The following is a 17,048-nucleotide window of genomic DNA, read 5'->3' on the forward strand; positions in this document are numbered from 1 at the left end:
AATGCATATCTTACCTTTGGAATATCTTCAACCAGTCATTTGATTTAATGGATTTCCAATTTTATTCTTTTATTTTTTATTTGATCTATCTTTTAAAATTTATTAAACATTTTTACCTTTTATCTTGTAATACTTCATATTTGTGTTTGCAACTGTTCATCCTACAAAAGTTTTGTATGTTTATTCTTAGACCGTTATCTTTTATTGGTGCTGTACTACATCACTGTTGTGCCAATGTACCATTAAGCTGTGGGGGCCCTGAGTGGCCGAGTGGTCTAAAGCGCTCTCTGTTACGGATCACTGCCATCTCACCTCTGTCTGCGTGGGTTTGAGTCCAGGATTCGGCAAATGTGGATATGTGAGAAAGCTTGCCAGTAGCTTCTCGTGGGTCGGTAGTTCTTCCCGGGGTTTTCCCGGGTTCTTCCTCTACCATTAATACTGGCCGCCATGCATAGCCTATCGTGTACTGAAAAATGTCGTTAAACCCCACAACAACAACAACAACCATTAAGCTGTAATACACACATGCATGAATTGCCTTAGTAGATTTTCTTTTTACGATGTATTTTGGGTTTTAGATACTTTTTATCAATTTGACCAAGACTGCAGGGAATATGTTGATAGTAAGTTATGTTTGTCCATCTGTTAAAGAGGTTTCTATGGACTTTTTTTCTCTCAAACCTAACATGTGTCTTACCCATAGGTTGATTTGGGGGGCTGCAAGGTCAAGTTGACTAGAATGAAAAATGGAGTGAAAAAATTGATCATCCTTTTTGCATGAAAAGTCTCTTTTCCTTGGAATAGGTTACCCTGGGGTGGGGGTGGGGGCCTTCCTATTTATTCTGAGCCAAGAGGTGATAGATCATGGTCTTTGGAGTTGACATTATAATTTTGTTTTATTTCCACTTGTTAGTCATGTTTCCAGGATCTAACTTCCATCAAACACCGTAGGGTAGGCTACACATGGTAGAGACATCTTATTGATTATCAGACCCTGACTTCAATGGTCAGAGTGACTTGAGCTAACATTATCATTTTTTATTGTAAATGTCTATTTGCCACAAATTTCCCACACACATATTTTATCAAGTTCATTGTTGTATTACACTTGAGAAAGGGCAGCTTCCTGTTGAGTCTGTGATCTATATATAGATCAAAGGTCAAGGTAAATGTACATAAAAGTGAAATATTGCGTGAATTGTATGACTATAATACTATAAAAGCTGTGTGATTTTTGGGGATACCAGACCACTCTTGCATTTACTATTTATTTTCCAATGCCTGGGTTAAGAACTTGACTGATGGTAGATGTATGATATCAAAGGGATGAGTAATGCTTGGAAGAACAGAAGATTTAATGATCATTTTCTGTTAAAACCACATGATAAAATTCAAATATTTAATTTTCCTTATACACACCAGACATGGAGGATGCTCACATTCATCTCCTATCTCTGCCAGGAGATAAAGATGCTTGTTTCTTCGGGGTCTTTGATGGGCATGGAGGTTAGTGACACTTCATGTATTTTACTACATTTGATTCCTTGATTCTTTATACATGTGTGTGTGTGTGTGTATGTATATATATATATATATATATATATATATATATATATATATATATATATATATATATATATATATGTTTGCTGTCTTCCATATTTGATGTGATATTCATATAGAGTACTTAAAAATATAATTTGGACAAATGCTAATGATCCATTTACCATGGTTGTTCCAGAGTTATTCAGAACAAAATCATTGTGAATTAAATATCAGAAAAACAGTGTGACACCATTCCCCAAACCAAGGTCACATGCTGCCAAATTATAGTCTTTCTTTGCTATTTACATATGATCAGATTCTTAACAATATATCAAAACAAATTTTAAAACGTTTCTATTTTATTTTCAGTACTAAATTTATAGGTTTGTAAATATAGAAAGACTGCACTGTTTGTAATTTTTATAACACATTTATATTTTAAATTCTAACAGGCTTTAGTGCAGCATGTGACATACTACCTTGACTTAGGAAATGGTATCACACTGATTTTTTCTGATATTCACTTCACAATGATTTGTTCAGGCTTACTTGTTACCTTAATATTGACTGCTCCAGTGGCCATGGTGGTTAGAGAGTCCACCTCAGGTGTGGGAGGTCGTGGGTTCAATCCCCAGCTGAGTCATACCAAAGACTTACAAAAATGGTATTAACAACTACCTCGCTTGGTGCTCAGCATTAAGAGGTTAGTGTTAGGACTGGTTGGCCTGGTGTCAGGATAATATGACAGGGTGAGACATCATTTGGCATGATGCCCCAATGCTAGACATCACTATAAACTGCTAACTGTAGACATCGTAGTGATATGACTGAAAAATTGTTAACACTACATAAAAAATCCAAATCACACTTACACACATCAGTCATGCCAATATGTGTCTTGCTAATTAGTAGTCCCAAGCTTTCATTTACACTAGGTTGACTTGATTATCTTGTATTTTTTGTACTGGGCTTAGTATTGCTTCCTTTTTATTGTATTGAACTTTAGTGAAAGCACCCATGTGTAACATGACTTGTGTTTATTATCGTATTAGGGAGACTTAGTCCATGCTTTACCTTGTGTTACTTCCAGTTGCATTGAAGTTTTATATAAAAATCATCTTTTTGGCTATCTTTTACAGGTACAATACCTAAGCAAGGTGTTGGTTGGTGTGGTCACAAAAAATCTCCTTGGACCCCCTCCTATTTGCTTATCTTGTACAGGCTGCGAGAAGATAGATGGTTGTCCATTCTGCAGCCTATGGTCAGACAAGGCCCGGGATCGTTGTATCAATGGGGAATTTTGAATTGGCTCTTGGATGTCAGATAAGGGAATGGACTTGGATTGGCATCCCCCATCCCTATTATCCCTCTGAATCCTGTTGGGATGTGGGGATTTTTACCACAAGGAAACAATGGGTCCTTCGTAGTGTACCTCTTCCACTGGTTCCTGTTGGTGCCAGACTCAACCTCATTTCAGATGCTTGGTCTGGCATCATGGTCGATTGCTGGATCCTTTATATCATAGAAGTTTTGTTTTCTCTCTCCTTCAGTAAGGTTCCCCATGATCTTCTCCCAATTAAAGCTAGTGCACTTAAAGGAAGAGATTCTCTCCCTTATTCAGAAGGGTGCAGTAGAGAGGGTATTAAGTGACCAATGTTGGATGTTCTACTTCCAGACTTTTCTGGTTCCCTAGAAATTGGGCATCTTTTCTAAATATCAACTGTTCCACCCTAAACAGATTTCTTCTGGAGGAACCATTCTAGATGGAGATCACAGCCTCAGTCAGGACTGTCATAGGACCTGGTGCTTGTGTCATCTCCATTGATCTTCAGGATGCATACCTTCACATTCATGTCTTTCCTGATCACAAGAAGTACCTCTAGGTTTTCTTGGATGGGGAGGTCTTCTAATGTTGAGCTCTGCCTTTAATTCTAGTCTCTAAACTCAGAGCTGTTGCCAGGGTCAGGGGAGCTGCTGAAGCCCATTTAAAGTCACTAGGTATCACAATCTCCTAGTATTTCTGTTTGGTTGATCCACAATGGCTGTCTGGAATCCCTCAGAACTGATAGGACCTGCTGTTGGTCCTTGTGACCAGACTGTGCCTTCTGCCAAGCTTTGAGAAATTTGTGCTCACTCCATCACAGGATTTTGTCTTTGTGGGGATGAATTGCCTCACAAACAGAGGATTAGACTGTGTCCCTTGGGGCAGAGTAGGCAAGATCCTGTCCTTGATGAATTTGCGGAGAGTACAGGCAGCATTGTCAGCTCATCTTTTCCTCTCTTTCTGTGCTGGGACCTTGAACTCCATAGCAGACTTGGTAACCCAAGGCAGGTTGCATTCTCTTGTTTCTCCTTTACATGGTGTGGGAACTACACAAGGACCCTTTGAATGTTCTGATTTCTCTAGGTTGGGATTTCCTCCACCATCTGATTTAGTGGACAAATCATGACTGTTTTCTGCTTGGAGCCCCCATGCACACACCCCAACACCTGTTTGAAGTTAGATTCAGTTAGAGGCACTGATCTAGAGCTAAATGGATTGCTGCTTCCGAGTTCATGGTCCCTGGAAGAATTTAAACACCTATTCAAGAATTTGAAAATGAGCACACTGTTCTTAACCCTTCAGGGGTACATCCACCAAATAAAAGGTCACTGTTACTTAGTCTTCTCCAGCAGTATACTGTGTTACATGTTTTGGTGCTTTTAAGTAGTTACAAGAATAAACTGAAGACAACAAGCTTTGTAAAATTTAACAAATAATTTATTTCTCTAGAAAAACAAGGTACAAATGAGAAAAGAACTTAAGTTTTAAGAATCAAATCCAAAAATAATCCAAGAATTAAAATATAGAAGTTCTAGTAATAAAATGTTTTAATGAAATTGAGTTTGAATCCTGATGAAATCCAAAATGGAAGGCTATGACGTATGCTCTAGTCAGTGTAGAACTGATGTGTCAACATTTCTTTGTTGAACCACAGAAAATAATATTCTTTTGTTTGAATTCTGTAAATTTCAATAACTGTCCTTGTCCAAGTAATTTGAAGAAAAATTAGAAATTAAACTCGAACTAGTCACAACAAAAAACACTTCGAAAGTTTTTAAAGCTCAACTGCCCAAATTCTCTATAGGAAATTGTTACTGCCCAAATTCTCTATAGGAAATTGTTATACACTAATGTAAGACACAAAACATATGAGGGTCACATGATCGTTTCTAGACCAACATAGAAGCTTTTTACATCTCTGGTATCACATACTCCCAGCATGGCCTTAATTCACTCAATGAATCCCACACTAAGAAAGAATAAAAAAAGTTGTTTACTTCAAATCATGAATTAAGGTTAGGAACTAGGTCAGCATTAGATACGAAGCTCCTAATATTATGTTTTCGAAAAAACAACTGAATTTCTGGAAAATCTCAAATCCAGTAAGTAAAATTACATTACAGTATAATTTAATGGAATTAAAAGAATTAAAACTAACAAATAATTAAATTAAACCAGATATCAATTTAATCAAATATACATAACAGCTGATGGTTGCATACCTCAGGAGACAAGGAGCCAAATGTGCACCTTCTGTGTGGAGGTTTGGAACCTCATTTCCTGGGCAACTTTAGAAATAATTGCCCTTCTAGTTTGCCACACTCCAGGCAAAAGAATATTTTGGCAGGCAGTCAATCAAGAAAAGGGAAAATAGTTTGTACAGGACTCAACCAATCTGTAGTAGACTCCCTGTTCCAACTTTGGGGACTTGTTAACCGCATAGTTAAATAATAAACTCCCATTTTACATTTGTCCAGTTCCCAACCAGAAGTCCTGGGCCCTGGATGCTTTGTCTCGAGTGAGATCGTCTGTTTGCTTATGCCTGTCCAACCTATTGGGTTCTACACAAAATAAGGTCTTCCACTGCTTGCCCCCTCTGTGACCCCAGCAATTGTGGTTTAGTGTTCTTGATCTGCTGGTGGATGATCCCAGTACCTTACCTTGAACTAGAGACCTTCTGTCACGGCAGAGGGACTCTTTCCTAAACAACCCACATGTTCTCCACCTTCATGCTGAGCTCGTCTCATATGGTCTCTCTGCAAAAGAAACTTTGCAATTAAAGTTGCTAAGTACATCATTCAGGCAGGGGAAGTGCTTCGTCTGAGGTGTTATGATGCCAAATACAGAATCTTGATTGGTGTAGTAGAAAATCTGTCAATCCAAGCTGTTCTTCTGTGAGTACATGGCTGATTTTCTTCCCTTCCTTTTCAAAGAGAAACAGTGAAAGGCATCTAGCAAACCTGATCAGGTATTTCAAACTGCGAAGACCAGTGTCTTGCTTTCTAATGCCTAAATGAAATCTTGCTTGTGTCTTGTGGTCTCTTGAAAATTCCCTTCTGTGAACCTTTGGGTGAAGCTTCTTTTGAGAACTTTACCCTCAAGAGTTGGCATTCTCACCCTAGAGCCTGTGAGACAAAGGAGCTAGCTTCATGCCTTATCCATAGTGCAGGGCTGTATCAGATTCAGTGGAAATTTATGAGTTGGCTTCTTTCCTTTGCCAGCTGGTATTTCTTTAGCAAAAATACAGCTTCACTTTGTTGCTTCAATCCCAATTGAGATCCCCAGTCTCAGCCACATCTGTGCTAGGGATGATCATGATAGATTTGTGTGTATAGTTAGGACTTTTCATTTTTATTTGGCAGCCTCTAAAGGAAGCAGTAGAGATGGAATCATCTTTTCTTGCCTATTAATGGTTCACTTGATATTTCAGCTTCAACTATTTCTAGGTGGGTTGCATTAACTATCTAGAGAGCTTACCAGCCATTTACCAATAGGGACCTCTCTTTTGTGAAAATTAAAGCCCATGAGGTTCAAGTCATTGCTGCTTCATGGGTCTGTCTAACTCGTTCATCTTTTGAGACTGTGATGAAAGCCTCTTTTTTACACTCTCATGCTACTTTCTCTTCCTTTCTGTTCTTGTTAGCTAGTGTTTTTCCGATTATCAATTATAATTGATCATCAGTTGGTTGAGCGAACCAATAAGATAATCGATTGTGAATCTCCATAATAGATTGTTTATAATAGGAGACTACATTTTAGTTGTATGCAAAGCACAAAACTTAGTAAAACACCAAGCCACTAAAGTTGGCCTGGAATTTATTAATTCCCTTCACAACTACAAATATAAAACCATAGGATATTTCATTGGTGCAGAATTTTATAACTAGGAACATTTAGTCATTATTACATGATAAAGTTGTTAAATTGTTGAGTTAATAAATTTAAACACATTTTGATGATTTGTTTCAGTTTAAATGCAACATCATTTGTAGTATTTGTAAACAATGATAAACAAGAATACCATGTCCTTCTGCACTTAAAATTATACACACATCACATATGACTGAAAGGATTTTGGGGGATTGTAGCAGTATTTCAGTTACATATGACTTATCAGCCATAACAAGTTGCGTTCATTTAACAAAGATGTAGAACAAAAATAATGCACAACACAATAGAAAAAAATGTAATATTATTATCAGGTTAAAGTATATATGTCATTAAAAGAGATTACTCCTGTACATTTACTAACATCTTGAACTATTGGTCAAAGATATAACTGTATAACAAACAAAAATTAAAACTTGCTCTTAGTAAATGATTATAATCGATTATCAGTTGGTTAGGTGGAACCAATTATCAGATATGAATTTCTGACCGATTCCCATCACTATCGTTAGCTCACCAAAGCAGAGGCATGCTTGGGTCCAATTGTTGTCGCTTAAAATATGGCCAGTGTGGCTTTCATCCCGCATTGGTCTCCTGCTTTGCAATTTGGGTGGGTATCCCTTGTGTTTGCTTTTATTTGCCAGTTTTGGGATCATCATCCCCCACCATTATAAATGATAAATGCTGTGCAGATAATTTACATTTGACTGCATCATACAAGTACCACATTATGAGATAGAATATTGTGTTGTCATCAAGAGTAAACATTGGCATTTAAAACAATTCCCTATTTGATTATTTTAGGGGACAGGGGGCAGTTCAATCAAGGTCCAGCACTAAATTTATTATTCATAGACTTTTGGAGGGAGACCAGAATGGCTTTATAATGTGGTACAAAATATATTTCCACTTTAAATTTGATACACAAGTACAGCAGATTGATATCAAGAACCACAAGCAAATGGCTGACTAATGAATATTTTGTCTTGCTGAGACGATTTCATATACATGGTCACTTGTTTGAAAAGTAGCACTCTTTCTGTTGCCCTTCTGACAGTCCTGTTGTGTATTGATTTGTCACCATTGATGAAATACACTAATGACATTTCACTATGTATAATAAACTATGTAGTCGGTTGTATTAAGATGTAAGTGGCTAGTGGCATTCAGTAATATCTGCTGTTAATTGTATGGTTTCACTTTTCAGCAAGACATGCACAATTCTGACCAATTATATTTTAAATTACATGGTTTCCCAGGTTAAATGAATTTCAGTTGTATGAATTTCCTGATACAAGTGTCACTCATTTGTGGATCACAGAACTTGTGCATGGGCTTATAATTAATATTTTGCTCTATAACTATCAGTGATGCGAAACCTTGGGATTAATATGCTGTGTACATGTATTTACTTTTTTCTGGGGTACCTGTTTTCTTGCAGTTTGTTGTTGCTATAAGTCTGAAATTTAAAAACCAAACATATAGTGATATGTCTTTGACAGTGATAGGCTCATCCCATCCATGATTGTAATTACTGACAAAAATGTCAATTTGTGCAGAACTGTGAAAAATTCTGATCAGACAAAGAAGAAGCAGTTTTTCAGTATAAATTGCAGATGATCATGGATAAATAAAAATATTCTCTTGAAAGAGGTCCCTTATGTGTGAATTATTCATGCACTCTAGTTCTCAACAGCATATATGCATGGTGACGATCCATTGTTAGTAGCATATGCAGGTGCATACATGCCCAGGTCTGTCAATGTTACAGCTACCTTTTGGTTCGGGGAAACTTTGCTGTGGGAGAAGAGAACACAATAAAAGAAGCTCTCTTCCCCTTCCACAGACTCTATACAGGGGACACCATTAGCGTGTTTCATTATAACATAGATTTGGTCATTACATGGTCATGTTTTGGCTGTTTTTTGTCCAAGATGGCCCTCATTCTCTGACACTACATGAAGCATCAGCTAAACTGAAAAATATATAAAATAATTCATGTTTTAGAAACTTGTAGCTTATAGGTCATAAGTAATGCTCTTGTCATGTATCAGGCTGTCATAATCCCGATAAATTAGCAGTTAGTAAAATTATAACCTGGTATACTATACATTTGACTGGCATTTTGTTTATCCTATCCACCTGAACTTTTTAATCATTTTCACTGTATTGCATGATAGAACAGTTGGCATCTATGGGCCGCATACTGTGTAATGGTAGGGTTCCCATGTACATGTGATTTTAGTTTTCTAGGAGTGCATGTACATTTTTCAGGTGTTTCAATGCCTCTGGTTGGCAAATCAAGTTTCTGTAGAATAATACATGTGTTTTGACAGGTTAAAAATAGTACACAGTAGTCATCAGAGTGTGAAAGAAAAGTTTGCAGTTATATTTTTTATATTAAAAAAACACATTTTGTGAACATGCATCATTAGACATATATTTGATGATACATCAGTATTAGGATTGTCATTATAGTAAGGGACCATTATTTATTTTAAAAAAATGGCATGATCAATAATATTGAGGCATATATTACTGGCAAATCTTGGTCTTTGCTTTTGGCATTTGGCCATTTAAGAACTGGGGGTTTTAAATTACTGTATTGCTGTTTGATCCCAATAATATAATGTTATGTCTCTCTGAAGTTGTCATTTTCTTTGAAAATAACTCTTTTATCAGATATTTGTAGAGCTGCTGCATGTTGTTTTATTGACATTGTTTTTGTTCTTGTTTGATCTGTTCAAGAGTGTCAAGTCACCATTGTCTATGTTTGGTATATTCCAGCTGTGTTTGCAATATTCCAGCATAGGATTAGATTGTTTCATGGTAACTCAAATAGCAAATACAAAAGGTATGCACCATCGTGTTGGAGATTTTTCCAAGTATACATGGAAAAAGGTCTAAATAGATAATTTGGGAACAAATTTATCTCAATCTTGAAAAAATAAATTCTAAAACTTTTGAATGCTGCAAAAATTTGAAATATTTGGATCAAGTCTGAAGTTCTGTTTTGGCTTAACCAGCCTTTGCTATGTTATGCTTGGTGCAGATCATAAATTTAAACATCAAACAGTGATATATCTTTAAAAATAAAGGAGACTATTTCCCATCCATGATTTTATATTAGATTGTCATTGGAACTTAAATTCATGGGATAAAGTATTTCTACACAATAATCATTGCTCGATGGGTCTTAAAATTGTATGGATTATAACAAGCTTAAAATCCTTACAAAATGGTATACCACATATAATAATGAATGCACAATAGATAATATTTGTTTCTTTTGTCATTGTTAACCCATTTTCTTGCCTTCTGGTCTTTTGTTAACCTTGCTTGTCACCAGTAAGTCATCATATCATGATTGTTTTGTTCCTTAGTTCCTTTGTTCTCCTGTTATCCTTGCCATCCACCATTTGCCAGGCATAATTAATGTACAGACATCATTATAATAGCAGTATTTGACCTGGATCACTCGCCCACATAAAGGAGTCACATCCATGCGTGCTTGGTTAAGTACTATTATTACAAGGTACCTATCTATCAGGTCAGGCTATGCCTGCTACCATAAGTAACAGTAGACAGTACTACCTGAGACTGTTGACCCAGAGTAGACAACTAAACCTGGCTTCCTCTGGAAAGTTCTTTCTGGCGGATCAGGCGGTCGAGCAGATATGCCGATTCCCTGACTGTGAAAGCAGATGGCAAGAACTGTGTGGATCATGCATAGCATCAGGAAGGTGTTAGGAAAGATGCCCTAAATATTGCTTTGTTTTTCAATCTCAGCCTTGGGCAGCATACCACAGCTGATGGGGATCCCACCTTGGTATTTGAAAATATAACAAGAAGACAAAGGTGACACAACTCAACATGAGTGCCTGGCAGGTGTATGCATTAATGGATATCTGCAGATAGGCCAGAGAGCAGTTCTAATTGCTAGAGAACTGATAGAGTGAAACTTGCTTTGTTGTAGAAGGACATCTCACAGAAGTAGGAGCTAGTACCAAATAAAAAGAACTAAAGCTGGTGTCTGCATTGCCATCAAATCATAGTTAAGTCAGCAGGCTAACATATCTTCCAAAGGGCATGAATGATAGACTAATGCAAATGTAACTCCTGCTGTCTGGAAAAAGAGATGCAACTACCACCTGCACCATTGTACCCATCATGACTAACCCAGATGAGATCAAGGACAATTATGAAGACCTGGAGTTTCTTATCACTGAAGTACTAATGGCAGACAATCTCATAATCCTTGGTAACTTTATTGCTAGAGTTGGCTTAGGTCAATAGACATGTCCATATGTTATAGTATTGGCAAAAATAGCTCTGGTAAATGCAACAGCTGATTTCTCATTCTGAGGAAATGCATTAATCATGACCTCCTAATCACCAGCATAGTCTTCTTCTTTGCCTTCTAAACCACAACAAGATCCCATCGATGCTCCAAGCACTGCCATCTTACTGACTATTTCATCATTGCAAAAAAAGAGACAGACAGGATACCCAAGTTATGAAGGCCATAAGAAGAGCAGAATGCTGGGCTGACCACAGACTCATCGTCTCCATGCTCAATATCCAGATTTAGCCTAGCTGATGACCTCAAGGCAAAAAATTGACCAAAAAGAGTAATGTCTCCAAATTGAAATAAGAGAATGTGACACAAGTATTTGTCAAAAAGCCAACTAGATATAATCAATAAGAACTCGAAGAATGTTGAGGAAAACTGACTATCCTTCAGAAACTCTGTAAACTCAAATGCATCCTCCTGGTCCCACCACATGTAAACATCCAGATTGGTTTGATGAGAATGATGCTGCTATAGAGACCTCTGAATGAGAAACATTGGCTACAGCACTTCGTCATCTAAGAAGACCACTTTCAATAACTTCAGGAGGACTGTCCAGTGCAGACTCAGAGTTCAAAGACACATGGTTAAGCAGCAAGGCAAGTGAGACTCAGTCCTACGCAGACAGGAATGACATGAAGAACATCTATGATGCATTGAAGACAATCTACTGGACACAGTCATCAGGAACTACACCGGTACTGAGTACTGACATCACCTCACTGCTTGCTGACAAAGAAAAGGTTCTTCAAAGATAGGCATAACACTTTAACAGCATCCTCAATCAACAGTGATATATTGGTGAGGATACAATTGATTGACTGCCCCAAGTGGAAATCAACGTATCACTTGCCTATCCCCATATGCTCACAAAACTTTGAAAGCAACTGACTAGCTGTCAGATGGCAAAGCACCTGGAGCAGAAACTGTAGCATGTAAAGTCTCCTAAGCCAGAAGATTGCACATGACAAGGATACATCCATCATCCACCTTTACTAGTGGAAAGGCAACAGACATTCCTTTTACAACCATCAAAGCATCTCCATGCTGTCAATAGACATCAAAATCCTTGCCAGAATTCTGCTGAATTGCTTGTGCAACATATCAATCAAGTGCTCATGCATGAGAGTCATTGTGGCTTCAAGAAAGCATGAGGGACCAAAGACATAGTTTTTGCAATTTGTCAATACAAGAAGTGCCAAGGACAGAACTTCAACCTGTACTTGACATTTATCGACCTGACAGAAGCCTTTGACACACTGAGCCATAATGGCCTTTGGAAGATCGTGGCAAAGATTTTGTTGTCTGGGGAAATTCTTTGTGATGGTTCAGCAATTCCATGATGACATGCTCATGTCATGGATGATGGCTAATCATCTGAACCACATCCAGTCACCAGTGGAGTCAAGCAAGGTTGTGTGTTGGCCCCAGCACTCTTCATTATTTTGTTTCTTGCACATGTTCTCAATTGCAAATGCAGGTGGCATCTTCTATCTTCTAACAGTTCAGATTGCAAGTTATCCTGATCAGCCGTTCAGATACTCACAGAAACCAAACCAGTTAGTGATGCTGTGGCCATCTTCAAACTTGTAGGACAAACAACATTATTCCCATATACTTTATTGTCATAAGAGGATGCTTCCTAATTGCATTTTTGAGAAACAGTAATTACTGCTAAGCACTATATATCCCAGTTGAAAAGCAAAGAATAGGAAAAAAGTGTTAATACAGTGGAACCTGTCTTGAAAGACCACCCCTTCTGCCAAAACATAATGGTCTCTCATGACAGGTGGTCTCTCATAACAGGTTATAACACTATATAATCTCTAAATCTGTACATGGAGAACCTGGTCTCTCAAGACAGGCGGTCTCTCATAGCAGTGGTCTCTCAAGACAGGTTTTACTGTAGTAACAAATGACTTGATTGTTATGTTTTCTTTATAATTGAATTTGGGACTAAATGAACCTACTTTGTTTATTATTTGTATCTATATGGATGTTGCTACATACCCCTGCATTATTTATTTATATATGTGTTAATGCATCAAATTTTTATTCAAGTCCAAAAATATGCAATACATGTATTGAAACAAATAATCCTCTCCAAATTGACTTTATACTTCAGGTCTGAGTATTTTGTCTTGAAAATCTTGTTTTGGGGGAAATAATGTCAATTCTGAGTTTGGCTAAATAACTTACATAAGATCGAGTTATACCTTGTGTTTTTTTATATTTCGACATCTGAGACCCAGTTTTTCTTATGTGCAATATTATTTTCATTTGTTTGGCATCATCCCAGCTTCAGGCATTATATCTTCATGACACTTTACTTGGGTATTTTTTGCTTCATCCTGAGTCACCTAATGGGTAAGTAGATAATTGGTGATGTACTGTTTACATCACTAATGAGTGTTGTTTACATGTAAATCTAAGTGTTCTGGCCTAATTAGTTTTCTACTGGATGCATGTTTAAGGCTTAGTTATAATTTTTACATAACTTGGCCATAATATTACTTTGCTTATTTCTCACAGGGAAAGAAATAAGACACAGTGATCTGTTATTTTATGCATGCATGGCTATTTACAAGTTACTCCAGCATCTAGGTTTCATTTTTCTTTAATTTTTCCAGCTTATGCATGCTATTATTTTAACTAGGGGTGGACACCAGTGCTAAAGCTTTGGTTGGTATAAATTCAGAAATACCAGGGTCAGGATATTTTGCTTAATTGATTAACCTCTAAGGTGGAAAATGGGTCATTGTGAGCTTGAATGAGAGTTGTGTACATGATTACTCAGCAAGAAGGCTTTGTTTTTTTGGTATATTGATGGAACTTATTCATTATCTTTCTCAATTTAAATTACCATAGGTAGGTAGGTAGGTCACAATGACTTCTCTGAAATGTAGGTATGACTTTTAGATGTTACACCAGGGCCAAAATTTTATCACACCAGCATAACTTAAATTATTGCTAGCTTGATTGCCTCTTGGACGGGGCCCAGAGTGGCTGACTAGTTCAAAGTGCTCACTGTTCCGGGTCACTGCCATCTCACATCTGTCTGCGTGGGTTCAAGTCTCAGGCTCGGGTAGTGTGGGTACATGAGAACGCCTGCCAGTAGCTTCTCGTGGGTTGGTGGTTCTTCCCAGGGGTTTGCCAGGGTTCTTCCTCCACCAGTAATACTGGCTGCCATGTATAGCCTATCTTGTGCTGAAAAATGGCATTAAACCCTAACAATAACAACAAAAACCTTTTGGACAACTCTCTTTCAGAATGCAGTTATGGATCCAGTATTATTTTCCCATTAGTCATTTCCCCCACCAAAAGTTTCCTTGTTCACAGCAGGCATTTACTTAAGAAATTTTTGGTCACTAGCATGCAAATGTCCATCAGGTTGATCACATCAAAGCATTGTTGCATGTTTTGTAATAAATTTCAAGTAATTGTTCAACTGGCCTAAATGTTTCTCAAGTGAGAAGGTGAGCGGCAATAATTTGACTAATAACATTAAAGATCTTTTATTAATGAAGCATTTGGGTATCTGATATTTGTGCCATAAAAACAAGACTAAACTTATTCGAATAGTTTGCACCTTGAAAGTTAATAGAGACATTCAGTTCAGATTTTAAAACTTACGGTGCTTGTACATAATCTTCAAAAAAATTGGTGAGGTTTTCGCATTTATGTTCTAGGTATAGTAACTATTTTAGATATTTAGAGCTATAATGACATGTGCAGAAAAACTGATGATTGAAACTGTAACTATTTTCTAGAATGATAAGCCCACACATTATGCACATATATATTCACCATAACCACTTGGAAACCAAGAACCTGTGACATCAGAGATGGGAGTCTGCATTATTCTACCTTCAATGGTACAGTATGTAAGAATGCATTCTGTATTTTTTCAAGGTTCAAATGCATTGTATCAATTAACTTTCTACACGTAAAGTATTCAGTACCAATCTTGAATACTGCCATATTGCCAACATAATTTCACAAGCAAGTATCACACTGGACTCCATCTTTTTATTATTAAATCACCTGCAAACTCTGACACCTTTCTTTCCTCTTATCTTAATGTTAATATCTGTATACAGGAAATGGAGCTCATATTCATGCTTTGCAAAAGATCTGCACATATGTGTGTGCGTGTGTGTGTACTTTATATTTATAGATTTTCACTAATAACTTTTGTTAAATTTTTAGTTGAAAGTGTCAACTCTTTTTCTTTGGGGTATTTTATGGTATGGGACTGACTGATTTACTGTGATTAGAAATCCTTTTTTACCTGAGTATTGATGAGATTAATGAAAGAGGATGCACATTTCCTACACATGCAAATACAAACATACACTGACATGTACACACACTAAAGGTGATCTTCTAGCTCTAAGAAAGGTTTCTGTTTGGTATTCTAGGGTTTCATAAACTTGGTCAGTTTGAAACTCAATCCAGGAAGAATAGAAACAACTAAAATTTGAAGTTGCTGCTACTTGGTGATCAAATTATTTTGATGAATTCCTTGTTTCACATAGTTTTGCAAACATTTTAAGATCATATGTAGTGTGATGATAGGATTTTGTCTCGAGTCCATTCTTAGATGTTTCATGCTACTGGGCAGCATGATTGGCAAGCCATGTGATCAAGTGAAGTACAGCCACTGTTTTCACATTTACAGTAGATTAGGGTACAAGTAGGCATGGGAGGGGTTTGCAAGAAAACATACAAAGAAATACATAGCAGATCCCACTCCTCACAGTACTGCTATATTTATGTTGGATGGGGACTAATGCCTTAAAGAAGGAAACCATTTTTGATTCAAAATTTGCAAGGAGAGGAGTTTTATTTCCTAAGATTTCTGACAGCTACCTGCAGTGAACCAGGGTAGATAAGAATGTAATTTCCTACTGAACAAAATGGTGAAATTTCAGTCTTGACTTGTGGTATTAGAGGAAGGTGCAAACTAGGAGAAGAGCCAGGAAAGGTAATTTCTTTGCTTGATTTACAGAGGTATTTGCTTGATTTACAGAGGTAATCAACATTTTTGATAGAGGGGAGGAGTGTGATATGCCATGTAGTTCTTATGTTTGTTATCTTTTATTGGGTTTTGCTATGTGCATGTAATTTTAGCATGGCTAGCAGCAAGTAATTTGCTGTCATCAGCAAAGTTGTTGGAGTCCTATTTTAATGATGACGGTTCATCTGTCTGTGAAGAATTGAATTTCTGCAAGATAACTTTACACGGGAGTTGTGCATATTTTTGGTATAAAGCTTTATATTGATGAGGCCTTGAGAGTAAAATTTTCAGCTTTGTCATAACTCCAATTTCCTGTCTCACTTGAATAAACATCATGGTGAACAATGTTAAAGGTTGCTGAAATTTACGTATTTGATATGGCAGTCATTGCATTCAACAGAAACTGGAGGGTAATGTTACTCTGGGTCTAAAGTTACTATGCTGACATACAAGAAGGAGTTCCTGTTTGGCTTGTTAAAATAGCTTAAACAGAAAACTTGGTACATAATCTTTTAGAGCCTACTTATTACTTCCTTTAGGTACAGCTCCATAATTATACCCTATACTCGCTTGTAAGCCTTTTCAAACTGCAAACAACAAAGATCCTGATCTGCTGTAGCACATTGCACCTACAGATCAAGGTATATGTTGTTTATTCTATTGATTATTCCTACCAAACTTCACATACTGAGATCTGCCAGAGCATTATGTGATAGCAGATCTGAGTCGATGCAGTTTGCAGTTGGACTTGTTTTATAAGCGAGTATACAAGGTAAACGTTTTTGTGAAGTCTTATAAATTAATTCAGTAGATTCATTCTAGTGATTCATTTTGATACTAAATTATTGTTCTGTTATTATCACATGTACTCATCCAGTGTAAGAATTTCTGCAGTACTGATATATTAGAATTAAAAGAAC

The 17,048-nt window shown here is 37.0% G+C and overlaps 1 protein-coding gene across 1 annotated transcript in view; it reads left to right on the forward strand.

Moving 5' to 3' along the window:
- Positions 1 to 17,048, forward strand: part of LOC149797627 (putative protein phosphatase 2C T23F11.1) — a 76,834-nt gene that overhangs the window by 17,261 nt on the left and 42,525 nt on the right. Inside the window, exon 3 of the mRNA XM_089962523.1 lies at positions 1,423 to 1,506. Within this exon, the coding sequence (XP_089818649.1) occupies positions 1,423 to 1,506 (84 nt within the window). The remainder of the gene's footprint in view (positions 1 to 1,422; positions 1,507 to 17,048) is intronic.

Source organism: Sinohyriopsis cumingii, chromosome 6 (genome assembly GCF_028554795.1).
Source record: "Sinohyriopsis cumingii isolate HCF-2022 chromosome 6, ASM2855479v2, whole genome shotgun sequence".
Taxonomy (NCBI): Eukaryota; Metazoa; Mollusca; class Bivalvia; order Unionida; family Unionidae; genus Sinohyriopsis; species Sinohyriopsis cumingii.